The sequence below is a fragment of the Erpetoichthys calabaricus genome, chromosome 5, assembly GCF_900747795.2.
Source record: "Erpetoichthys calabaricus chromosome 5, fErpCal1.3, whole genome shotgun sequence".
NCBI lineage: Eukaryota > Metazoa > Chordata > Cladistia > Polypteriformes > Polypteridae > Erpetoichthys > Erpetoichthys calabaricus.
Window position 1 is genome coordinate 35,390,229 of NC_041398.2, and position 27,691 is coordinate 35,417,919.

The window sequence follows — 27,691 nt, forward strand, 5'->3', positions numbered from 1 at the left end:
TGGTCCGTGTGTGAATCCCAATGCCCCAGTGCAGTGATGAGAACACTGTGCTGTAAACAATAGTGCTGTTGTTTGGACAAGACGCAGAACTGAGGGCCTCACTCTCTGTGATCATAAAAGATCCATGAGCTCCTATCAAAAAGAGTAGGGTGTTTCTCAAAGTCCTGGCTAAACTGCCCATCACGGTTTTGACCATTCTGGCCCTCTAATCATCCCCGGTCTTTACCGGTCTCTCTCTCTCAACCTTTCCCCGCCTAATAGCTAATGCTGGTGAGCATACTGGCGTAAGAATGGCTGCTACACATTGGTGGTGGTTGAAGTGGCTCCACACTATGTAAAGTTCTTTAAGCAGGTTAGAAAAGTGCTAAATAAATTGAATTAACTACTAAATGAGCTTGCGCTTAACTTACTGTTTTGACTTGTGCTATTGTGTGTTTTGTAAAATGCCTTCCTCTGCGCAAGGAACTGTATGAAATAACGATGGGTTAAAAACCTGTTCCAAGCCTGAAACAAAGAGAAGGATTTTTTTTAAACAGCAGCCTTATAAATACACATTTGTGCAGTGAATGAAGTGAGAAAACTGTAAAAGTGTTAAATAAGTGAAATGGCCGCTGTCTGTCAAGCTGTGAGCACTGAGGCGTCTCTGGAAGGCTTGCAGAATTATTTTAAGCCTGGGACTGAAGCCTAAATTAAGACCTACTGAATTTTGAACCTTAAACCCCTAAATATGGAGCATTATGAATTTCAGCAATTTATTTATTTTTTCTCAGTGTTTGTGACAAGGCAAGTAATCCATGGTAAGAAGCACCAAGTTCCTGGGGGTGCACATCACGGATGACCTGAAATGGTCGGGTATTTCTAAATATTCCGTTTTGTATTAAATAATTGTACATACACCTGAACATAAATCACTGCACGGTTGATTATTAATGTATTTTTCCACAAAGGCACTTTGATAGCTGTTCCCCTGTATCCTCTCGGAGAATCCCACGAGCCATGAGGCTACCATAAGGCACTACCAGAATACATTTATAAGGTGACCAGAATTTTTTGGGCCAATCCGGGGACATGTCATTTAAGGAAACTAACGAAAATATTTACTGCCTTTTTAAGTATCTAGTAATCATTAGATTTATGATGAATGAAAAAAAAAAATACTGTACATATGAAGATCTTCTTTTCGGTTTGGCCGATTCACGCTGCATTTCCATTAAACTCCGGGCGCCTGTTCCTCCCACCGTAAGAGGCGCTGCAGCACACCAACGGTGAGGCCCCTCTTGGCGCGTCGGACTTCGGTAGTAGGAGGCGCAGTTCCGGTCCTGGCCTCCGGCTCAGTTAGCTTCTTCAAGACGCTTTGCTAAAAAAAGAAATGTGGTTTATTTATTTGCTCAGCTGGCTTTCCCTGGTAATTCAGATATCATTCGTAACCTTGGCAATCGGTGAGTGTTGTGCTGCTTTTTGTAAATATCGCCGTTGTCTTTTAATTGGGTGCTGCTTTTCACTGCGGCCTCGGCTTTATTCTCGCATACATAGCGGAGACGTATTGAAGAATATCGGTTTACCATTTCACTCGAGACCCGTGGGGAAAGTGGTGCGTTGTAAATAAGAGATAAACTTAAGTCAATGTCATAAATGAGCATGTGGGGTTATTTTCTGTTTTGCACCTACATGTTATCACCCTTCTATGTCATGCATTTGTCAGTTACTTCATTCTAAGTTTGATATTTGCAACACTGGTTATTTCTGAGTGTTCCGTTTTGTAATAAATAAGCGTATATACACCAGAACACAGGTCGTTGAAGATTGCTGGTCGTGTCCTCTCTGCCAGTACAGTCACCCCCTCTGTTTGACACGCACTGCTGTCCCCTCCGCCCTTGAACTCCTCGCACCCGATCGGTGTCCACGTGGACAATTCTGCGGTTTCCGTAAAGTTGTTTGTTTGTTGGGGTTTAATGGCGCTAGCATTTAAAGTGTAGGAAATTTTCTGAAAACCTTTAAATCTCAGGTTATAGCAATCAATGCAAGGCAGCATACATCAAGGCAGAGATGTCGTCAGAGTAATTTGTTAGTTAAATTGTGCAGTATTGGCAAAACCAAGGATAATGGCACGTCAGTAATGACGTGTAGCGTCTTGTAAACAAACCAAAAAAGTGTATGGCAGGGCTATTCAGTTAAAAATTTGCAATAACATTGGTTTCTCTTTTGAAATTTAATAAATATTTTGGATCATATAATAATAACAGATTTATATTTACATGGCATTTTTCTCATTACTTAAAACACTTTGCTCCCCACGCGGGATGCGAACCCACGATATTTATAATACGAGGTAGCAGCGCTACCACTGCGTATAGTATGACCCAGTCACATGACAAAGTGCATTTAACAGATTTAAAAAAAAAAAAAAAAAACAACTATCAAAGCTGTCAGTGTACAAATCCATTACTGATAACAGTAAACACAAACATGAGTACAACATCAACGGCACACTGTGGGACCAGAGGTTCGTTTTAAAACACACCATGTGTGTTGATATTGTGACGTGTATCGCTACTGCATGGGCAATGGGCGGAGGGGAGGCACTTTGCGAGGACTCGATGCACCTTCTTAGAGACAGCTGAGTGACAAGATCAGGGAGAGAGGGACGCGAATGGTAAAAGTGTTGGAGAAGTAAGGAGATTCCCCGAAAAGCGACTTCTTCGACAGGTTGTCACGTGACTACCACTACCACTTGTACACGCGCTGCATTGTGGGTTGAATGTTGCCAGGCTACGCGGAGTGTTGCATTCATGGTCGGAACTATTGTAGGAATTTCTGAAGACTCGCGAGATTGTGTTTTCTTGTTTTTTTCTCTGCTTCTGGCAGGACCACGGGCTGCGCCACTCAGAGGTTGCTTCTGGAACGCATTTGCCCCACGGGCCGCTATTTGAATAGGCCTGGTGTATGTATAGATTTACATTACTCGGAAAATTACATGTTGTATTACATGTATTTATTTATCTGGCTAATTGATTAGTACTTTATCATTTTTGTTTTCACTTTTCACCGTATGCTCACTTACGGTAAGTACAGTACATTAATAAAACCCCATTACGACACATTTATTGTCAAACTAGATGTAAAAGTGCATTTACCTACAGGACAAGTTTAGGTACACGAGATGAGTTTGGGATTGACATTTTATTGACATATAATGTGCATATATGTTTTAAGAAGGTCGACATATTTCTTGTGAAACTAGATGCGCAAGTGCATTTCAGCAGCTGTTAGTCACATGTATTTAATGTGTACAAAAAATACCCATACACCCATCTATGTTATAAACTTGCATAATCTAATTACAGCATTGGAGGTCTTAGTCTATCTTTCATGCGAAAAAGATTAATTTTAATTTAATTTACAAGTTTGGAAGGCTGTGATTACAGTCAAAAATGTCCTGTAAGTTTTCTTGGGTCACTTAATATCAACTCTGTACGGGGTGCCAGTCCTTGCCAAGAACATTTGCGTTCACTCAAACAAGTTCTGTTAACTTATCAAATCTGTAAATCTTTTAGTGGTGGGAAGAAAATCCAGTCACAATTCAGGCTTTATCACATTATACGACTTCCCCTGTGATTTTCAATCTCCGCAAGTCAAAGGCAGTCAGCGGCACATTCCCATGTAGCCAGTCGTGCATTATGACATGCCCAGTGATTCACTCCAACTAATCTGTGACTCGCTTCAACAAAAATCAAATAGGTTTGATTTTGTTTTTATTTGTAGATGCAGGCTGTGTGGGCATGAAAACTGACAACCAATGGATGCTCATCTGGAAGTACAGTGCATATAAGCAGTGACGAGAAATAAGGAACACAGGGGCATTGGATATCTCAAACAGAAGAGAAGCTTGTCTGTGTGATATCTTGTGTTATACATATCACGACAGAATGGAAAAAAAGCTCGGGTTAATACTTGTTGACCCTTCCACAGTGCCAGGTCCATCATGCAGCATGCTCTTGGTTGTCACAATGTGCATGACTGTGCTGGAAAGTCAATCACTTAATGTGCTATGCATAGTGATTTTCAGTCGTTTAAATTGACATGTTCCAGCCACAAGATCACCAACTGTGGTCAGCAAGTCTGACATACCCCACAACTAGAAGTGGCATAATGTGACACCAGCTTTAGCAGGTCCAGTCAGTTTGGCAGTAGCTTCAACCTATAACATCTCTTTCTCACTTCAGGAGCCCTTAGGTCACCCCACCCCAACTTTGTTTATAATGCTGAAAATTTTATTTGTTCCTGTTATTAATGGAGGTTGAGATATAGTTCTTTTTTCCAGTGTACACCAGGATTAACTCCCAAAATTTTGAAATTCTACTACAGTGCCCCTTTTTAAAAATGAAGTTATGCTGAATTTCTCTTCAGGTTTGGGCAGTCAGATAGTTACTATGAGGTAATAGACTGTTCATAATAGAAAAGATGCAATTAAATGAATTACAGTTCAACAAATTAAAGAAAGCAATGACATTTTTAAGTAAGAAACTAATCTGTAAAAGTAAAAGGTAAAACAAAAGTGTGCCTTATATTTTTTGTTTGTTGTTGTGAGCTGTTGGTTAAGTTCCTTGATTTTGTGTTCTGTAGTATCCATTAAAATCTGTTTTATTACCTCACATGTAGTGGTGGGGAAATATTGAAATCTGGGTATTACCTTATGTGTTGTGAGGGCATTCAAAATTTGATGGAGAAATTTCCAAAATGGTTGGTTGTGACATAACCAAATCATTATTATTGCAAAGCTGCCTTTTACACAGAACATTCCTCTTTAACTTAGGTTGAGTGCTCCATCTGCATAGATCATATAATATGCAAGATTTGTTATGAATGTTATTCCAGCTCTGTCAAATCAATCTTTTTATCATTACAATTTCATTGTTGTCCAGTGTTTTCAAAACATTCTGCCATTCCCAGGATGTGTGTGCTGATTTCTGCTTATTTGGCATCTACTGGCAGCTCCAAGCAAGTTAGGAGAACTCACAAGCTTCCTTCAATCCTGATGAAGTTAGGAGTAGTTTTCTAAATTAGCAAAATTGATAAAATGCATTTTATCAATACTCCAAAGATAAGAACCAAATATGCGTCAGTCACTCTGAGATGTTTTAGCTAGTTAGGGTTTTGGAAAATGACCAGATTCTCAAAGGTTCTTCCTCAATACACAGGAGGAACTGTGGGAAAATGGAAGGCAGTGTCTCAGGTTTTTCACCCAGTTAGGACCGTTTTACACTTCTGAGATGTTTGGTAATTATGGGCACTGATCTCTGAATTTTGGGTCACTTACGAGATAGTTACCCATGACTATCCTCTTTTCATGTTCATGCTATGATATGAAATTAGAGGCTACTAAAGTTCCTAATTTTATTCAGTTATTGTGAGAGTTCAGAAATTAAAGTGTTTTTCAATGAGACGGGTTCCACACTCTACTTCAAAACTATTCTATTCAAGGGATCATTCATTGAAGTAGGAGACATGGGATGGAGTCTGGGGGCCATCCTCTCCATATGTCCCAACTCTTTTCAAGGTGGTACTCTTATAACACCATTCTTAAAAGGAATAATGCTTTTAGTTAAAAAAATATCTAAAAAAAAAAAAAAAAAACTTGTATTCAATGAAAAATACAGAGGAATTGCCATCTTGTCACTGACTTAAATTCTCTCTTTATGATAAAGGTTATCACTATGATTAATTATAGTGCATAAGATAAATTAAGTCAATGTCTTATATAAGAAAAAATTAATGACATATGGTATGATGCAGGGTACAGAGTGTTTGGAGAAAAAATAGATTAGCTATATCAGGACTAAATGAAGCAGACATATGAGCATCCTTATCTGGTAAACCAAATGTTAGTTGTAACAAATTCCCGTTTACATTTGGGTATAAAACTGATACATTCCAACTAATGTGCATACAGTGGGGCTGCATGTATTGAGATAGCTGCAACATTTAATACATTTTTGAAGCCCTTGAAACAAAGATGTTGAACATTGACATCAGGTCATCAAAAACAAGTGAAATCTATGATGTGGGTGCTTAAAACCGAGTTTAGAAAAATTGGAGCCAAGCTGTAAAAGAGATTTTTTTTAATAGGATGTTTTCAGTGTTGTCACTGAAATACATACAGATTTTAGCAGGTAAGTAAATCACATGTACCATTTATGAATGTTGCTTTGAGAGAAAACGCTCTGAAAATTTATAAGAGCAGGATTACTATATGCCTTTTTGATTGATGCTTAATTCCTGTCCAATCCATATTTTTACATTCATGATTGTGTTATTTGGCAAAGTGAATTTTTTTTTTTTTTTTTTTTAAAGGGAAAGGTTTTCATTATTTTTGCAATTATAAATATGTTACTTCATAATGATTTTACGTGCTTGCTGGCAGTAGCATGTGTGTGTTGTTGTTTTCCAGTGACAAGTAGTGACAGATCCAGCGCACATGTGGCATATGCAATCAACTGAACTGATACTGACATTAAACTTGTATAAGGTTTTAATCAGATTACTTGGTACAAATGTTTTAACATGGGTGTAGTAGTGGAACACAGCTAGTGTTCCTGGCTTACAGAGCCAGGAGCTCAGGATTGATTGTTAGCCTGGTTTGGGTCTGTATCTGTTCCACCTCTCTGTTCATGTTGAAACATACGTACTAAGTAAATGTATATGTATAACATTGGTTAAGTTCCTTTAGTTCCATAAAATACTTTTGTGAGATTATGCAGTACTTTTGCAACATGGCGCTGGTTACTTTTTTAAATGGTGGGAATAAGCTTCCATCTGTGTATTGATTTCACTGTAAATTATTGGTTGATTTGTTGCATTCATACAGGAATGCAATATCTATCTTATGCTTCCAGCACCTCCGTTCTATTCCCAGTTATACTGTGTTTGCTGGTTGCAGGGTAATTAGCCATTCTGCTCTGGCTAATCAGTCACTGTAGGTACAATATGTACTGTGCTACTGTGGAGTTGAGTCCTATTCAGGTTTGGTTTCTTTATGGAATGCCAAATTGCTGGAATAGGTTTGACTTCTGCGGGACCCTGTAGTGGGTAAAGTATGCTCAGAAAATTCTTGGATGTAAATGTTTGGCATGATATTGTTGACTTTATAAAAAATGGCACCTTGGAATTTTATGTTCGTGCATATACATTCAGAAGGTTGTCATTTCCTCCATAATTGGGGCCATCTTTATATCCTTTTTATGACATGATAAAATTGTAATGCTTGCTTTAGTGATTAGCTAATTAACTTCTCTGTCTCTTTGCAGCTGCTGGCTTATACTATCTTGCCGAATTAATAGAGGAGTACACTGTTGCAACTAGCAGAATCATAAAGTATATGATATGGGTAGGTTGAACTTCACTGTACTGTAAGATCTTGTTGAATTATGGATAATTGGTTTAAGACGGTAAAAGTAAATCATTAACAGAATTAAGTGTAACACCATCATTATTATTTTTATTATTCTTATGAATAAAGAAATAAGTCATTCACCACTCAGTGTTAACATTTTTAGGAAATCATAGTATGTACATCTGTGTAATGTGCCTCTTGGCAGAGGAATAAACTGACTGTCATTTCTGTCTTGCAGTTCTCTACAACTGTCTTAGTCGGCCTGTACTGTTTTGAAGGCTTTCCTGCCTTAATGATTGGCGTGGGACTTTTCACTAACCTTGTTTACTTTGGACTACTGCGAACATTCCCTTACATTCTCCTCACCTCTCCAAATTTCATACTTTCTTGTAGTAAGTTTTTTTTCAGTTATGAAAAGCACAAATACATATTGTAATTATATACTGAGAATCAAATTAATTGAGACCTTGGCTGTATGTGTTTTCAGGTATTTCTTGATATTGAAATGTGTTTTAGTTTCCAGCTTTGACCTTACTCATCGTGTACTGAAGTTCAAACTGTTAAAAATATGTTTGACCAAATAGAGCACACAGTATATTGCAAATAGCTGTTATGATACTTCAGCTGTGGCCTGTAGACTGGACATTGTACTTTTGTGAGATGTGCCCCTATGGCAGTTGTTTTTGGTTGCACACATAACTGTAAATTTTGACTGAAATCTAACAGTAATTATTTTTTCTTTTGTAGTATTAGTTGTAGTCAACCATTACATGGCCTTCCAGTATTTTGCAGAGGAGTATTATCCATTCTCAGAGGTAAGCACTTTAGTTTTTAGAAAATACATATTGTGGTGTTTTAGTGGACTATTTGAGTGTTACATTGAAGAGGTGTTTCAGAGATTAGTCATACAAAAGGTGTTAGCAGTCCTTTTCATACTGTACATCCTTACTAGACCCAATTTTTGCCTAATGTATGTACAATGGTGTGAGGGGTTCAAATGCCCATAACCCAGCAGTTAATTGATGGACAGATATTGATGGTTTCCATATATTTCAATTATATTCTTTGTTTTCTATGTGTTTTAACAAATCTGTATGTATTTGTACTAATTCTGTATTTAGTAATTTGTCAATTTTATACTAACATTTAACTCTGTCATTGTTATAACACTTTGTGGCCGCACTCAGTGAAGAGCATAATAACAAAAATAAATTACCGTGAATTGAATAATGACATAGTTACAGTCATTATGGCACACAACTTTGGCCCAGTATCATAGCCTGCTTCTGTTTCTTACTGAAGCAGTAAGGACACAAATAACACTTAAGATAAAACAGTGAATTTTTGATGAAAGGCGGATTGCAGAGGTTGACAGAAATAAATATTTGTTATTTAATGTGTTATTTAATTAAGAGTAATCTCGAGAGATAACCAAATGATAAATTATGAAAGAAGGAGCAGGAAATGTAGTCAAGGACTCTGCACCCAGTCAAACCCTGCAAAACTTCATGGATGGATTTGTAGAAAGTAAAAAGAATGTTAAGCCGAGATGATCCTTGAGGAGATCAGCTTGTTCTACTGATTTTGCAAAAGTTGCCAAGGTTGTCCACTGACCTGTCCACATAAGTATACAGTTGAGTATAAATTGCTTATTTGTAATAGAGGTTGTGCACATCACTTAATGCTGAAAGTGTGGCTCTGGTATAAGCCTTCTGTGTTATATAATAATCCATTGCACTTCAAATCCAGGGATTAACTTTATATTTTGAACAGTTCTTAATAGGACTTTTCATTACAAAAACTGTCTGGTCATTGTCTGTGTGGAGTTTGCATGTTCTCCCAGTGCCTGTGTGATTCTTTTCCCTAAGCGCTCGGGCATTCTTGCCATCTCACAGTGAAATGTGAAATGTTTGGTTAAGTCGTAATTCCAAGTTGGCTAAATTTATGATGTGGCTCTGTCATGGACTGTTCCTGCCTTCTGTCTGATGCTACCAGGATAGGCCCCATCAACAAACCTGAATTGGATTAAAAAAGACCTGAAAATGAAGTATGTTATGTAAATGTTTTTTTATTTTGTAACTGAGCTTCTAGTTTTTTGAAAAGATTTAATTCAAATGCCATTTTGTGAAGCAGATATCTTATTGCCTGAATTTTAACACCTCTTGTATAATTTCTTGTATTTCCTGTACTGGATAGAGCCACACATGTGCTGCACTACTTTTTGGTTTAGTGCTACAGTCTGTTTCCTCAAAAATGACCTTGATGGGTGGATTTGTGACTATTAAGATACAATAATCTACAGTATCCAGTTTACCTTTGTTATATTTACATTCATATTAAAGTTCTATTTAAAGTAACTTAAGGTACATTAGTTGATTAGTCAATTAAAATGTTAGTAATGAAGATTCTAACACTATTTTATTTGCAGTATACATTTATATTTGTGTAGCTATGCAGTATTTGGGAAATGGAGCGAGGTAGTTGCCCACTGTCACTGTCTGATTGGATTCTTCTAAAGAAGTGGTAGTGTGTGAGGAGAGTTGGGCTGTATATATGTTTTGGCTGAACTTTCCTGTCAATTGCAGTAAATAAACCACTTTTTGTTAGTTCTCACAGAAATATTAACATTCAATTTGCTAACTGTCTAGTCGTAAATAACTACATTAATGAGCCACCTCAAGGTCAGTCTATTATGTACTAGTAATTCTATTATTTGTTTATCTTTTTATCAGTTGACATTTTAGCACTTTGACAGTTTTTTTTTTTATTTGTTTTCTCTTTTTGTTAGTTTTGAAACTAGAGCACATGTTGGTATGTCATATATGTAGAGAACCGACATCACTTGGGTTCCAAAATGTTTGAGATATCCATGTGACAGTAGTAACCCTAAGACATCTGAAGATAATGCATTTCAAAAATACATACAGTTTGTATTTAGCCTTTTTTCCAATAATGTGCCGGTGTCCCATGAAAGGAGAACTACATCATAGAGGAGACAGTGATGCCATCTTTTACTAAAGCACCAAGGCGATCTAACCTTTCAGAGCACTGCTTTAAAAGAAGTGATAATTACAAACCCATTTTTTAAAATTCAGAGAAAAAAAGACATTACAGTTGGAGAAACACCTCATTAATATACCAGTATTGTAAAAGCATGATGGAAATTTATCCATTATGTTGCACAGTAGATTGCACAAAGGAAGTCTAACCCTATAATTTTCTGAGGACTGCTGTGATTATTGAGTACATTATTTATGTTTGCTTCTGTGTCCAAGTATTATAGTTTGCTAATCAAAGATTTGCAAGAAAAGTAGTACAGAGAATTTAGCTTTTTTTTTTGTTTGTTTGTTTGTTTCCAGGTTCTTTCATATTTCACAATTTGCCTGTGGGTGGTCCCTTTCTCTTTCTTTGTATCCTTGTCCGCTGGTGAGAATGTTCTTCCATCCACAGTCCAGCATGGGGGTAGGTTAAGACTTTGAATAAACGTGCATTTTTGTGTGTTCAAGTGAAATTAGCAAAGCTCATTTGAAATAGGAGAATGTTGTTGCATTTGATCTTCTTTTCTCCGTCCTATTTTATTTTCATCAATGTATGCCTTAACTAATTTATTTGATTCTATCATTTATTTATGACTTGAGTACTTAGTAAGTGAATTGGTAACAATTGAATGTCTTCTCTTCCATTTGAATGCAATAATGGTTAACTATGAGTGCTGTTTCAGTGAAATTACATACTGGTCCTACATCAACTATAATAATATGGAACAACCCTATTGTTTCTGTGCCTCCTGTGAGTTGCCAGGAGAGAATAAAGGGACTTCGTTTCTGTGTGTGAGGGAAAAAGAATTTATTTTGACAAAGGGTTTCCATTTACTACTATTGCAAGGGGGGGTGTTTTTAGGTAAACTGCATAAAAGTGGACTTTATAGTCTGGATCAAAGTATGGCAATCAGGATAATTGTGACCCTAGTATTTCCTTTTCTGTGTAAGAGTCCTTTGGTTTATTTAAATTATTCATACTCAGAGGATAAAAGTGAGAATCCATGAGGCTTCAGCAACACTGTTTCATGCTAGATTTCACACAGCTTATAAAGCTATATTGGTGGAGCAGTATAAAGCATCTTTCAGGGTGAAGCCTTTTTTGTGCCTGCTACATCTTCTCACCTTTACTCCTATCATAATGTACCAGTTCATCCTAAGCATAATTATATTGCCTTAGTTATGATTATCATTGTTCGTAGGTAGCACGTAAGGTGACTTTTATATGGAGGTCCTTATTTAAAAATGCAGAATTTGTTGAACTGTTCTTCTAAAATGTTGAAAATACTATTCCTCTAAAGTTTGAAGTTTCTCAATATATTCCTTTCAAATATATTGCTCAGCAACTTTGCCTTATTCATCCCTTACATAGTTTTTAAATACTGATAATCTCATCTTAATTTCAGGTTGCCTAGATTTAAAAGAGTGAGTTTTTTCAATTTGATTCAGAGCTCATACCCTGCAGTAATAGAAAATGTTGCTTTTGGTGCTATGTCTCCCTTGAAGTTGCTGAATTTCAGATATGGACTTGAAAGTGCCTCGTACAGCTTAAGCAGAGCCTCTATTGTTTCTGCTCCAAATATTGTGCTGTCTATACCAAAATCCTGTTAGCTGTTGTTTCTGTACACTCTGGGATTTTGTTGTTTTGATTTCAATTAGATATGTCATCCATGTCCAGGGTCAAATTGTTAAACATTTTCCCCAAAAAAGGAGGAGGAATGTAAGTCAATTTATATTTATGTAGACTATAGTTATCATCCAAATCTGAAATCCGTTAAATCTATCTTTAGTGTTCAAAAATATGGTGTGATTTACATAATGTAGTACCACCTGCACCTTAAAACGTTTTGTTAGTTGTATCTATGCAGTTTATATTAATTATAGAGATCAGTGCTCCCACTCTTCATCAATGTAGTAACTCAATCGTGACATCTTAGTATAAAGAAAAAATGATCAGTGCAAAATAACCTGCTTTTAGCCGGTTAATCCAGCCCAGCATCTACTTTATGATTGTTTTAATCACAGAGCTGCCAACACATGTAAGAGGGTTTGGGAGGTTGGCCACTGCTCCACATGATCTTTGAGCCAAGCAATTTTACTATGCACAGCATAAAACAGCAACTGAATGTGGCAATGCTAGTTACCTACCTGTGTTGTGTATTTCTGGAAGTGGTTGTTTATAAAATATAGCTTGCCCTGAACAAGATAGTGTGATTTTGGCAGAATCATTAGAAGTTTGCAAAGGCTGCTTTCTGTCTTTTTGACCAATAGATTGAAAATGTGAACACATTATTATAAAATAAAAAGAAATATTAAAATGTCAAAATAGTGGTTGGTTTCATTTTGACAATAACACAGCAGTATAGGGACATAATTGTGCCATTTGTTCTTTGCTTCTGAAGTTTAAAAATGGTGACACATAAAAATATTTCAGGTTGCTAATGAGAGTCTGAAATTTGGTAAGAAAAGGCAAGTGCATTTAGTTAGTATTCTGTATTTCATTTAGACTACAAACCAAAACTGGAAAAAATATTACTGGGTAAGGCATATGGGGATGGTTAGCTGGTTTGTTACTGGAATGTCATTCACAGTTGTATATAAAAGCTATTTTTAGCATTTGAAACTGTGTCTGCATTTATTAGTTAACAATATTGTTAAGATCCGTTGTTAGGTTTTGGTTTGGCCTTTGATTCCAATCAGTAGTATTAAACACCACATTTCTATTTTGACTTAATTTTTTTTTTTGTCTGCTTGTTGAATGCTTTCTCTTTCCTTATAACGTGTTTTTTTTTTTTTTTTTTTTTCTCTTTTCTGTCCAGATGATGTTGTTTCAAACTACTTCACAAAAGGCAAAAGAGGAAAGCGCTCTGGAATCTTGGTGGTTTTCTCTTTTTTAAAAGAAGCAGTGTTACCAAGTCGACAGAAAATGTACTAACGAGAGGGAGAAAATGGGAGTACAGTGTCTCCCTGGAAAATATTTTGTCATGAATGAAGGGGCAAATATTAGACAGGGGGAGGGAAGAAATCCACTAATGCATTGCATCATTTGAACTTTTGTGAAGAGAATTGCACAGGAAACCCAAAACTGAACTGTGCTTGGTTATGTTGATGGAGTTTTGATAATTTTTTTAATTCCATTGAGGATTCAGTCACAATAATTTGGATGTTTATGCATTGTTGAGAGTTAAGCTATAAGAACCACTGGGTGGGACTAAGTCTATAAGAGACAGCAGTGGAGCTTCTAATCCCGGTGGGGAAGGCAACACCGTCCACCACATTGCCTGGAGATGGCTACAGTTAATAGTGGGAATAACTGCTATTGTTCCTTCTGTGTTTTTTTTTTTTTTTTTTTTTTTTTTTGTATTTGTTAAAATGATTGACTGATTGGAGTTCTGCAGGTTAACTGCATGGAAAGAAATCTAATTATGACTTAAGCTAAAGTCAAATGATATTTCAGTTGAGCATAAAACTGTTGACCAATAAAAAGGAAAACAAATGTGCATCAAGTGTATTAAAGGGGAGGTTTAATACATGAAATTTGAATTTTATATATATTTTTTAAAACGTGAGCTCCAAGAAAGTAAAGTCTGTCATTTTATAAACAGAAAACAAGCGATCTCGTTATTTTCCTCAGACATTTTTCTGAGCTGACAAGAGTGTACATAGTTTGTGTACACCACCATTTCGGAATTTTACCTTGCCATTTGATTACCCCAAAAGAATGTCAGTCAAATTACAGTGTGTCCTGAAGTCTGTGGTTTGGATACTGTTCAGCATCTCACATGTCATTCACGAGACCTAAAGTAATATTAGTAGACAAGTTTGTGAAAATCTTTATTATAGTGGTTACCAGTTGAGTGACCATTCATGCGTTTTGCATGAGCACATCATCATCCTGGAAGAAGCCTCCCTCAGTAGAAGAAGAGTGTTACAACATGGATTGTTTATTGCCTTCAGTCATGAAGTGCTAATTAGAATTGACTTTGCCTCTTACAGGTTGAGTTTACCAAAACATTCCCTGAAGTATAAAACCCAAACTAATGGATCCTTTTACAGGTTCTGTCCAGGTCTATAGGTAGCCTTTGGTGCATTCCACGTGTGAGAATGGTGAATGTTGATGCTTCTGATAATTGTGTTTATGCAGATATAACCGGTGACTATCATAAATGAAATGGCTTTGAAATTTGAAATCAGGTTGAACTTTGATTTCAGTTAATATAGAGTTCATATTTTTCATCTTTTGCCTCAAGTCACTGGATGGGTTTTATGATATAGGAATACCAGAGTTTCCCTCGCCTTGTGATGTCCTTTCTGAGTTTCGTCGTGTCCAGTTTACCCTTAACACAGACTTATTCTTTGTGAGACATTACCAAATTGAGACACCAAAATCAGTGTTTGGTAAGTCACTTACTGTAGGTGTACTGTAGGCTCTTTATCTGTGATGACCTTAATAATTGGTGATGTGACCTCCATAGGCATTTTGGCAAGCTGCTGCCATTTACATTGCTATAGATTTAACAAAATAAACATGAGAAAAGAAAGTAAGTCTATTAACTGTTTCTTCATGGAGACCATAGGGTCTTTCCACAAAGTGCACTTATAAAATTCAGAGTTAGATGATGAAGTCTGCTTGAATAAGCCTCAGTTGGTTTCAGAAGTGCAAAGTGTTTCCTGTTAACCCCAGGTAAGAGTTGATCATGGACAACAGCTACTGTATTGTGGGTCAAAATGCACAGAGCAGAGTGAAACTTCCAACAGATTGAGTACCAGTGACAAAGTGTGAAACTGATGTGTTGCATGGTATATTACGGCATAGCTTGGAAAAGTTAATTTATGTAAAATTGAACATCATATGCCAGTGACAATGTCAGTCTTTTCAGCAGCAGAATGTGGAGTAATAATTGACCAATACTAACCCAAAAAAGAAATACAGCCATTATGAAGAAAGCAAGAAGGCTCTATGGCAGAAGTACATTAGGGTTCTACATTTTTGTATTGCATAATTAAATGTAATGGCATTTTTCAAGTTTTAAAACTTTTCTTTTGAATTGTCCAGTTTGATTGTAAATGTACTAATTTGTGAATACCACTTTTGTCACAGTTACTAAGTTATGTGTTCAGTCACAGTATGCATGATGTGAAGGACTCTTGCAGCAAGTGAAAATCATATTCAAAAACATACTTCACAATTACTAGATTATACATTTGTAAGAAAATATATCTTATGAATTTAGAGCCAAAAAAAGAAAGGGCGCCAGCAGTGAAAGAAACTGCTTCTAACTTTGCAGGTCACTCCTGCAGAGTCTGATGAGAATGGCTGATGGCATAATACAGCCATTTAAAAGGACTCGCCTGTGCATTGATGTTAGAGAATCATTAGTAGTGAAAACATACTTTGACCCAGTAACATTCTTGTGTAAAAAGATTACTATGAACATTTATGAGCTATTTAGTGGTAGAGTTTGTAGTAGGTGAAATTAGCAATTTTAACTTGGTGGAATTCACCTTTTGGTAACTTTTTTATTACTACTGTATGCATTTTACTTTTGCCTCTTCTTGACAGACAACAATGATGAATGGCATAACAATTTACATGTGGTACATTATTTGTAGTTTTTAATGTACAGTATAACCTTTAGTATTTTACTATTTAGTGACAAACATCTCATTACCTGAAAACGATGGTGTGCATAAGAATGCAGCACTATTACAAATGGAGGGCGGAATCTCTGAACCTTCCTTCAAGGTTGAGTTTGTCATTGACCCAGAGTTGTATGAACTCTCAAGCCACAATGTTGCACCAAGCTTCATCTTTAGCCCTGGTATGCTTTTTTGCCTCAGTTACCAAGCGTGACTTGCTTTAATTCTGTATGGTGTAACTGAAACCAGGTGAAGTAAGCCTGGCTTGTTGAATTATATGAGACTTGGTAGCCTAACATGTCTTGAGGAATATGTACTTCAGATACTAAAGATCTTGAATTGTCTAACACACAGGAGCTTGAGTGATGTATTTTTTGGATTTTGTTGGGTCTGGTGGGGAGGCAAAGCTGGTACTGTAATTTAGTGTGTGTTGTTGTCTGTGGTCGTCCTGGATTTGGAGTAAAGTAAATATTTCAGTTAAAGGATAAGTTTAGTATGTTTCAATGTGAAATTATTTCTTTAAAGTCCTGTAGTGTGTGCATTAATTTGCCACATAAAATTTCTTTCTAAAGTTAAGTGTTTTTTAAACAGATTTTGAAAATTGCTTCTCTATTCTTTGAGCTTACAATACAGCTTAATAGTATACACATCAATTGATGAAAGAAAAACCCTTACAACTTAACCAAATACGTCAATTTTTCAAGGCAAAACTGTTCTGTAGTGTTGATCCATGTCTTGAGGTTACACACGTATTACAAAACTGCATATCCATGTTGTTTTCAGAAGGTAAAAAAGCAAACGGCAAACAATTTTTGTAAGATTTGGCTATTTTAAAAGGTGGCCGGCTGTGCTCTTCATGTTGCTATCTACTCCATCATCATCTTCGTGTGGATTCACCTCAGACAGCCATTGCCAAGCACCTGTTACCGACATTGAATGTTCACATGCAAATGTAAATTGCTGTGTCTGATCTGCAGACAAATAGACAGTAATATATAGAAAGGGCTCAACTTCAAAAAGACTTTTTTCTGTCTCTGGAGGTTATTTGTTTGTGTAGCACGTCATATGTAATTGGGTGAAAAGAACTGAACAGGTAGGCATCCATTTATCCAACTTCCTAACCTGCTTATCCAGGGGCAAGGTTATAGGGCAGTTGGAGCCTATGCCAGCAAGCATCATGCTCAAGGGAAGAACGATTCCTGGTCAGAGTGTCATTCCATCGCACGGTGAACAGACAGACAAACATCGACCATTTAAGCAATGCCAGTCCACCTAACTTGCATGTATTTGAACTGAGGGAGGAAACTGGAGCATCTGCAGTGAACATACAAACTTCAAGCACATGCAAACCCCTAGTAGAATAGTGTGCATCTAATGGTATGTCCACAGTGGCCAGCAGCCAGTGCAAACACTGCTCAGTGCACAGGTAAACCTGCCCCCAAAGACCCCTAAGAAACAATGGCGTGATCAGATTTGTGCAAAGTCAGTGTTGCCACTCAAAGATAAATGGAAAGTGACCTGCTAGAAAAAGGTCTCTGAATTGATGCAAGACAAACCCTAGAAAGAGGATTAATCCATTAAGCAAGTTTCCTCTGCTATTGGCACAATTATAATGATAATAATAATCCACTTTAACCTGCTTATCCAAGGCAGGGCCACAGGGCAGCTGGAATCTATGCCAGCAATTATTGGGCACAAGCCAGGAACAATCCCTGGATAGAGTGCCAGTCCATGACAAGGTGAAACACGCACATTTGTGCCACTTTAACATCACTGATTATGCATACTTGTTTGTTGTTACAAGTCATGGCAGAACATAACCACTGCAGAAACGGAACTGCAGGATTATAAGAAGAATATAGGCTGGTGCAGAGGGATTTTGGGTGGTCCTAACTCCTACAACTGAGGCTGTAAGTAGAGAAGCGATCAGGAAGTGTAGTTTTGCCTCAAGTAAATTCCAACAATCTGTGAGAAAATATTTACTTCTAGTTTGCTTTTGTTAAGCAGGGAAGGCACCTTTTCTTAAATTGAAAACTTGCTACTTTGAAGTAGACACATTAAGTTTTGAGCCTTTTTTATCGCCTATGGACTTGTGTACCCATCAGCCCTATTCTAAAGTGCGATAACAGACAACATATTAAAATTAATTTAATAAAACACTTCACACTGTAACGCAACTTTATGTGGCCAATTAATATATACCATAACTGTGAAGAAATAACTTTCACTTTTAACATACTAAACTTACCCTTTAAAGTTTTTGAAACGTTTATACTAAATGTGTGCACATGTGAGTGACTTTTATCCATTTTGTATCCCAGTTAATTGATGCCACGAATGAACAATCTTCAGCTTCATTCATAGAAGAAGCTAACGGACTGATTACAAGATGGCCTGTCTGTTTCCTGCAGCCAAATACATTTCACTGTATTGGTAGGAAGGAATTTTGTACAGTAACATCCTTAATCTGTCATCCAAATTGTAATTAATTGCATTTTTTGTAGATATAGAATTTACAGTGCCTCCAGCCAGCAGTCAGTCCCCTTCACAAAATTCTCAGTTCTCTCCAGAGAAATTAATTTGTGTCATATGTAGGTTACTTGTCCATCTAACCTACAACTCTTTGTAAGTTGAGAATATGAGCAAACTTCATGGAGACGTTGACCCAAGCAATGTGAAGCCATTACTTCAGGACTGTAACCATCTTATAAAGCAAGCTTTGGCTTTATTATGAAACTGTAACGGTTTAGACTGTTATATTAGTGATGGGCAATACTGCTGGTTTTCTTTTCAATCTAACGGGATGATACCAATACTGATGTAGCCAGAGTATTGCCTTGCAAGAATGATTCATCTTCTGTAAAAACTTGCACTATGTGTGGACATCAAAAAGCCACGTTACATATAGTGCCAAAGATCAGACCTCTTTGCTCGTTTGTTAACAGAAATCATTAACATGTTCAGTTCTTGCCAATGATCTGTGGAACAACAATAAATTAATGGTAAGTAAAGCTAATATCGAGTAATAATTTATTTTTTACAAATTATACATAATAAATATAGAAAGTTTGAAACTTTAATAACTTCTGCTAAAAAAACAGGCAAAGACTTTCCTGCAAACTTTGGAACAAAAGCATTCCTTATCTATTTTTCTTGGGAAAAAAAAAAAACACTTTAAAACCATTGCTTTTTTGGCTCAAAAAAATTACTTGTTTTTTTCACTGTGAAACGTGCAAAACGCTAAAAGTACACAGAAGTGTAAAAAGTATAATTATGAAAATACCGAGCTAGCATCAGTTTTGGATTCATCAGAATCACTTTTGGTTTCAGTGTTCATTTCAATTTCTGTGTGTGAAGAGAGATTCACTTCATCATCACTGCTGGTGAGAGGCTCCTCAACATCACTGTCAAGAGCGTGCAACAACTGGACTGCTGAATAATAATGTACAGTATTACAAGATGCCATTACTACAGGTAGGAGGAGAAGACGCGGCTAAACCGTTGATCGGGTAACGCTCGGGACTAACGCTGTTAGCATTGTTTTTACAGCCCAAGTGACTCTCGGGTCTAACTCTAGGCAATGGGAAGTAAAGTTAATATTGAGTAATATCCATCCATCCATCCATTTTCCAACCCGCTGAATCCGAACACAGGGTCACGGGGATCTGCTGGAGCCAATCCCAGCCAACACAGGGCACAAGGCAGGAAACAATCCTGGGCAGGGTGCCAACCCACTGCAGATATTGAGTAATATTTATTTATTTATTTATTTATTTATTTATTTATTTTTTTACAAAATGGACATAATACATGTAGAAAGTTTGCAAATGTCTTCTAAGTACTGTATGTCCATTCATCAAGCTATATCCTTCTCCCTAAAAACAGACATTGATTATTTTCCATTCAAACAATTACAATAACCTTTCGTAAGTTTACAGTACTAATGTTAATGTTATCTGCCTTTCTGGAAGGCTTCTTTAAGAGTAGACTAGAGCCCTTTGGCTTTTTACCCTGAGTGTCTGCACTTTCTTCTGATCACCTCTGTTGTAAGTCCTCGTGTTCGGCAACGTGACTGACTTTCATGTGTTTTACCAGGTTTGTGGGGTTGCTGCAACAATGTAAGTCTTCTGAAACATATCATATTTTGCTTCTTTATTGTTCAGTGGAGTAAAATAACTCCAAACAACGCTTTGCTTTCTTTCTGCCATTGCCTCACATACACAGCTCCACTGCTTTAGCTGGTGAACCGCTGCACTGCCAGTGTGAATGCAGGGCGATGAAAAGCGGGAAAGGAAAAGCAGCTCCTGTTTTACATAATATGACACATTTAATTTAATCATGTTGTCACTATCAAATGCTTTTTGAAAATAATTTCTAGTAAACTTTCATATTATTGAAAATGTGTAATATCAATACTTTTAATATGAACATCGATGTTGAAATGAACAGGTCAGAATTGGATGCATCGATACTTTAGTATCAATCCGCCCATCCCAACAGTATATGATTGAGTGTTGGTGGCCACCACTGACTTCTCTGTCTTTATGATAGGCATCCATTCACCTCTTTTCTGAGGCCACTTTTTCTGTTTCTTTTTAGTTCATATATCATTTAGTTATATATCATAGTGTTTTTTGAATCCTCCATTCCATTACAGGATAATAAAGAGCCATCAGGGTAACATTGGGAACAGCAAGTCAGATGTGGGGCTTGAGCTACAAACCTTATGGTGGGCCTTTGATGCTAGGCCATTCTTAGCTTGCAGTTGATGCATTAAAACTTGGTCTTTCCCACTTGGTACTGAAGTGAAAATGGCTGTGATCTAGTTAGCTAGCAATTTTCTTTATTTACTTGGATCAACAAGTGTAATTTTTAGTTGAATTTTTCTTCTCTCTTTTTTTTTTATTTAAACATAGCCCTATAAAATTCTTTCACATATCTTGGGAGTTCCTTCCAAGCTGATGACTTCTGTTTCATCAGATCAATTCAGATATCCAACAGAGGGCTAATCCAACAGCAAGATCCAGCTTTGTGCTGCTTATTCTTTTACCCATCCCACTATGTCTACTGAACCCACTTAGTCCATTGCTTGAGGGCCAAAGCATAACCTGACAGAAATGGCTATAAGGCTTTTATGGGACATACAATCAAAGAGGACCGTCACAGCTTTAAATGCTGACCGAAATATTTTTTGAAAAATTTGATTTAAGTCATAGTTCTGTGTAAAATAGGCTGATGATATGAGGGTGAAACAAAAAGTAAAGGCAATTTGAAAATTTAAAGTTTATATAGAGTCTTTAAAAAAAGCTTACAAAAAAGTGTTTAAGATGAATGTCCCAGGGCGGCATTGATTTAGCGATTAATGTTGTTCATGTGAGACTTTTTGCTGACAATTAGATGCAACGGTCGTACGTCTCTCGCCCTCTCCTGAAGTTGCTGTTGCCCCGTCCTGACGTCACTCCTTCACTCTCCGAAAGTCGCTCGGTCTTTTAAGCTTTTTGACAAGCTATGTTTATTTGAACATTCGAAGTGGGATTCCAAAACATGTGATGTTACCCATATTTGATTAGCTGGCTGTCCATTCTCAAACTCTTTCATCTGTTTAAATATGTCAACTTACCTTCCTTTGCCAAGCTGTAAACCAATTTGGCAATTCCTTGTCCCAGGTGCCCATCCGTTTGCAGGTAATAAGGTAATCAATACAGCCGAGGCATGGGCTTCTGCTTGTTTAGACAGATGTTACTGTGATTGATTACTGGTACAGTTCAGGAAAAAAAGATGCTTTGATGTTAATTGCCTTTGTAAAATTAAGTTAATTTTGTTTGTGTGGGCAAAAAATAAAATTAAAATTAAAATCCATGACACTACAGTTATGGATCTGCACATGTCATAGTGAATGATGACTTGGGGTGGTGTGAAGTTTGCACAAGATGGGTACTCAGACACTGTACTGATCTGCACAAGCCAACATCCCCCTACCCATATTCATTTGACCTTGGCTTCAAGTAGACTAATGACAGGGCACTGCGCTGTGCATATTCAGGCTACCCATAAGCCATCGTGAACATGTTGTATTGCGTCAACTTCTATCCACTGCAGTTACCCTTTCCTTTCTAATCTGCTCTTCATATTCATATTTTACAGAAGCTAAATATATAATGTAAAGTTGATACTCTTCCTCACTCATCTTTAAAAAAACACTGTTTCCTGTTAGCGAAAAAGCTGAAATTTGGATGTGTTATTGTTGTAGAATAAAATCCCAAACCAATAATATCCAAGGTATATATTAGGATATATCCAATATCAGGAAATCACGAAGAATCCAAAAGCCTTCTGGTTTCAGTTTAGACTTTTATTAAAGATAATAAAAAGCCTTGCTCTGTCAGTGCAGAAAGCCACTGTTCCTGTGCACAAAGGCATTTTTACACATAGCTTAACAAAGATGAGATACCTTGACACAGCTGTTATGCTAATGGACAACACCTAATGGCATTTTGCCCCCTCTGTGCAATTGTCTTTCCGTCATGCCCACTTTATTGGGTTATGCCCATTCATTATTCATTGTTCTAATTGCTGACACCTGTTTGTCATTTTGGTGTCCTTGTCTGGTATGCTTTTCAAACGTCCAGTCTTTGGCATCGGCTTTCAGGGTGTCAGGTTATATTGGTGGAGTGGTTACATGTCAGTGTTTTAACTATCTAAGGCTCAGTGCAATTCAGTGTTTAACCCATATTGGTGGTGAGATAATAATATACTTTAAAAAAATAATTTAAAAAAGTGCCCAATCACATAGTAAAATAAGTGCTTAATCATATAAGACATTCTAATTTCTGTGTGTACTATATTGTAATTCTCGTGTGATTGTATACTATATCTGGTAAATATTCATGTAGATATATATATATATATACTAAGAAAGAACATTTTGATATAGCAGTATTTAAGTGTAACTCATTGGTCCATCAGAGCTGCCCTTCGTTGAATTATAGCTCTTTATTTTTGGGGTTTTATTGTACAGAGTCTGCAGAAGCCTCTGCAAAGATGTCGGCTCAACTTTAGTCTACACATTTTTTATGAAAGGACATACAGACCGGTCCTGGTACAAAGAGTTCAGCCACTTAGTTTGCAATGTAAGTGGGGAAAGGTGAAGCTGGATGTCTGCTAAACCTGCTGTCTCAACAGGTCTGGTGTGCCACTAAGGCCTAGTGGAATGGGCAGTGCCCACTTTGTCCTACAGTGTTAGTGCTTAGCTCTTCTTTCGGGATAACCAGTCCCATCATAGAGAGGACAAATTTTAAAAATGAGAGACTGATTTTAAACAAGACGACTTTATTTTATCCCTCTCACACCAGTGACTGGGCATGTTGCACTGTCATTTACCATATTTGTGCTTTTGGCTGCTTTGCCTACAGAAAATATCCATCCCATAGTGATTTATTTTTTATTTTGGCGAGTGGTAACCTCCAAGTAATGATGCATCTTAATACTCTATGTGTCATTTCCATCCATCAGTTTGATTTCTCAACCTGATTGACTCATCTTTAGTCTTCTGGAGTTGTGAGGTGACCATGTCCCTCTTCTGTATGCTTATTACTGGCTAACGACAAATTGGAATGTAATTTTATCAATCCTTTCATTTTCAAATCTACTTAGTGCAGTTATGAGTCATAGAGCCTGGATGTGGCATCCACATCCTCCTATCCACTCGCTCATACAGGATCAGTTTAGCCTAACTCATGTCTTTGGGATAGGGGAGGAAAATCTGAGTACCCAAAAAAAAAACACGCAAACACAAGATTTTTTCTTTTTAATCTAATATTATAAAAAACTTGTTCATATTTAATGGTATTGAGCTGATGTGTATTCAGTCTGCTAAATGCTCTCCTTGGTGCCAACTTTTTACATCTTCAGTTGATTCACCCGATTTCAGAATAAATTAACCTTATTTAGTGCTAAAGTTCTGTCATTAACGTTGTGTTCACATTAACATTATACAGTTTGGTGGTAAACAAGAAATGCAACGTTTTTCAATGAGACAGAGATGGAAAGTTCTTCTTTGCCAGTGAACACTGCGCACCATCGTCTTTTGCTAAGAACTAATCATTTCCATTCCTACCATGGGAGGTTCTGTGATGCACGAATCCGAGAATCTCGATTTTCCCTGATCTGTCTCATTCTTCGGAGAACAGGCGTGTTGCTGCTATAATTAATCCATGGTACAGGATTGCTATCTAAAAAAAAAAAATAACAAGAAAATGTCATCAAGAGGGGGATCAATGACTATACTTTTTTGTTCAAGGGGTTTCCTGCTCAAAGCGAATTGATTGATCAGAATGCCCTACCTGATGTAATCTGGGCTGCTAATCTGCCAAATGTGACCTTTTTATGACTGTTGTGAACGTTGGCCAATGTGGTAAACCCTCTGGCCCTCCTGCCATTGATGGAGGTCTCAAATGTAATAAAATATGTGCAGTCCATTTAAGGTGATCTCATGCTTTGTTCATCCCTTCTTCTCAATGGGATATTGTTTCATTCATTGAAAATAAAATGCTAACACCAGTAAGAATATAAGAGCATAAAATATCTGACAAACGAGAGGAGACTATTCAGTCCATCAAGCCTGTTTGTTTAGTTAATAGCTTGTCCCAGTGCCTCCTCCAGATTCTTCTCAATGGTTATCAAGGTTTCTGCTTCAACTACGTGTCTTGTTCAATAGTCCCACAACTCTTTGCATAAAGAAGTGCTTCTAAGTGCACTTCTCCTGAAAGTACACTGCTGTCCATGTGTGTGATTTGCTATTCACTTTATCGATGTCTTTGAGAATTTTGAAGATCTGAGTCAGATTTTCACAAATCTTCCCCTGCTCAAGACTTAAGAGGCTGAAGAGTAGGACATGACCTTTAGTCCTCTGTATATCTTCAAGAGTTGCTCGAACTGTTTTTGTAAGGTGCTGACCAGAACTGCCCATTTGAATACAGGTGGAGTCTCACTAGAGCATTGTACAGTAGATTCTGAGCATAATGCTCCTTTTTAATTTCCATTCAACAGTTTTAATAGTATAGTCTAAGATTCTATTTGCCTTCTTAAAAGTTTCTGAACATTACCTAGACAATGAAAATGTGGTAACTAAACTCCTAAGTCTTTCTCGGTGGCTGCTTCCATCTTGTGTTTATAATTCATGTTTCTGTTGCCTGCATGAAGCATCTTACACATTTCTACACCACATTTAATTTTCCAAATGTTTTCTCTATTCTGAAGTCTTTTTGAACTGTATTTGCTGACGTGGAGTCAGTTTTCCATTCGATTTCAGCACCATCCTCAAATTTTCAAAGTTTCCCAGCTTTACCTGAATCTATGTTGTTAGTATGAATTAGGAGAAGTAATGGCCCAAGGCCAGACCTCTGAGACACTCCACGTGGTGCATTTACTTCTTATCTGTAATATGTGTGTCCTGCTGGTTAGCCAGCGTGAGATCCCGTTTAATGGCCAAATCTTTTAGTTTTGAAATTGATCTTCGATATGGGACTGTATTGAGGTTTTTGAAAGTCTAAGTAAATGATGTTGTATGCTTAGCTTTTGTGAAGAACTCTAGCAGCTTGTTAAAAACACTCAACTGTTCTGAGGAGATAGTTACATTGATTTGATATAATTTATTAATCCTCAATGGGAAATTGTCTTTTGCATGACTTTTGGAGGGCAAAGCGCAGCCGTTGTACATTTTACTTGCACGTTCAGGGCCTTGCTCCAGGGCTCAACACAGTAGGATCCCTTCAGGCAGTAATGGGACTTGAACCAGCAACCTTCCAGATACCAGTGCAGATCCTTAGCCTCAGTGCCACCTCCGTAAGTAAGATTTGGATTGTACTTGTGCCCGTAACATTAAACTTGACTTGACTTGACTTGCTCTTCTCAGATTGTCCCTTCCTAGCAGCACACAATTAGGCTGCATGTTCAGCTAGCAGCTCTCCACACCTTTAGAAGCTAGAGGAGTCCACACTTGATGAACTTGGAGCTGCTCAGCTCTTCACTCGTTTCACATTCTTCATGGTCTCACCTGATTTGTTGCTCTCTTGTCCTCCTGCACTCAGTGCACCATCTTTTTCCACTGGCTCACCATCGATGGCTCGCCTCCTCCTTTGCAGAATGCCTGCCAACTCTACCTCTTGAATTTTGCGTGAAGTTCTATAGAAGGACTTCCTCTTTTTCTGCTTCTTCATTGAGTCCTACAGGAAGGCAGATCAACAAAAGTACAAATTTTCTTTTAGTACAATGCATTTACACAGTGAACAGCATTGCAAGTTGTGTTATGTGAACAGAATTAGCAGAAGTGTTTCCAGTGGTTTAAGATATGGAGAATGAAACCAAATTAAATGACACGCTCACGCTGTGAATAAAAGGCAGGCAGGAATGGTTCTTGAAAATTCGACATCGCAGGCTGTTTTAGACGTGAGGAGTGGTCTCACTTCATTAGAGCGTCTCTGTTTAGGTACCAGCTACGCTGTCCCGGTACCTGCAGTTCATCTGCAATTAAGAGCTGGGCTGCCATGAATGACAAAAGACACGGTATTGTCCTTGGGCTTGGAAAGTTGATGGCTCTCTTGAACACAACACTTTCATTTTCATCTTTGCGTTTTGGAGTTAGTTATTAAAAATCCCAAAGCTACGCTGTCAAGTCATGAGTTTCAATGACGTGGAATATGACAAGGTCATGCCCTTAAATTAATTCAATGTGGAAGTCATCCTTTATTTGATGTCATTTTTTAATAACTCTCAAAGATTCGTCACTACTCCAGGTTTTGCATTGTCATGAAACTGGACATAAGTGGAGGTGAGCCATGTCTTTATTTCCATATATAATGCAACAGGTGAAGTCTGTTTTCAGACCATTGCTGTTTAAAGTCTGTGAAGGTACTGATCTTTATAAGACTACAGTTAGTATATTAACTGAAGGAAATGAATACATGAACAGACGTGTCTTCACTGAAGAGTGGTGACTGATTATCCTGCTTAAGGATTTGTTGAATGTTGGTCAGACATGAAAGAAAGAATCTCACTGTATAGGTTTCCTCATCCTTCCTTTGTGAAGCTAAACTGTTCCTGAAGACCCCTTTGTAAGGTGAATTTTAGTACCGTGAGCACCAAATTCAATTTAATGAAAAAAAAGCATTCTCTGGCCTCAAACAGAGAATTTTTATTGAAGTAATTGCAAAACGCATAAAGGTTGACACAGTTTAATAATAGCATTCATCATCAAAGCAAACCCAAATTTTCCCTTCATTAAATAAGGTTTAATGAAGCTGTTTATCTGCATTTGCTATGTAATAGATTTTCAGGCCTTCTTGTTTTTTTTTTTCATTAATTCCCCATTATTTTCAAGCTATGATGCTTGAGATAAGTGGGAGCACCGCACATGACTTAACTGGGACAATAACTGAGGCTGCGACACCAGCCCTGCTCTTCACTGTTGGCTGCAGTGAGGTGTACTTGGAGCAGCTAGGAGGACAATTCAGACTCAGTCTTTATAACCATGTTAATTCAGCTTCATTGAGGTTTGTAAAATAATTAGAGGTATTTAAAAGAATTTCTTTGTACGCCCCAAAGGTGTTCTGGATGGGTAAAATCA

General features: G+C 37.2%; 2 protein-coding genes across 2 annotated transcripts in view; one reads left to right on the forward strand and one right to left on the reverse strand.

The window, feature by feature from the left end:
• The first annotated feature begins 1,271 nt into the window (after positions 1–1,271).
• On the forward strand, positions 1,272–13,926 carry tex261 (testis expressed 261). The gene is made up of 6 exons (XM_028801443.2): positions 1,272–1,439; positions 7,305–7,384; positions 7,629–7,782; positions 8,138–8,205; positions 10,750–10,852; positions 13,248–13,926. Exons 1-6 carry the CDS (start codon positions 1,370–1,372, stop codon positions 13,361–13,363), a joined length of 591 nt encoding a protein of 196 aa, XP_028657276.1. The 5' UTR covers positions 1,272–1,369; the 3' UTR covers positions 13,364–13,926.
• A 9,936-nt stretch (positions 13,927–23,862) lies between these two features.
• Positions 23,863–27,691, reverse strand: part of shtn2 (shootin 2) — a 109,350-nt gene continuing 105,521 nt past the window's right edge. The window contains exons 16-17 of the mRNA XM_028801444.2: positions 26,123–26,291; positions 23,863–24,299 (exon numbers count right to left, since the gene is read on the reverse strand). Coding sequence (XP_028657277.2) covers positions 24,181–24,299; positions 26,123–26,291 — 288 coding nt within the window. The 3' untranslated portion in view covers positions 23,863–24,180. The remainder of the gene's footprint in view (positions 24,300–26,122; positions 26,292–27,691) is intronic.

What these genes read in the sequence shown, in the direction of transcription:
- tex261 (XM_028801443.2), top strand. Translation starts at nt 1,370, where the DNA reads ATGTGGTTTATTTATTTGCTCAGCTGGCTTTCCCTGGTAATTCAGATA. An exon ending in ATTCGTAACCTTGGCAATCG is followed by an intron (nt 1,440 to 7,304) that starts GTGAGTGTTGTG and finishes GTCTCTTTGCAG; the next exon opens with CTGCTGGCTTATACTATCTT. An exon ending in ATCCACAGTCCAGCATGGGG is followed by an intron (nt 10,853 to 13,247) that starts GTAGGTTAAGAC and finishes TTTTCTGTCCAG; the next exon opens with ATGATGTTGTTTCAAACTAC.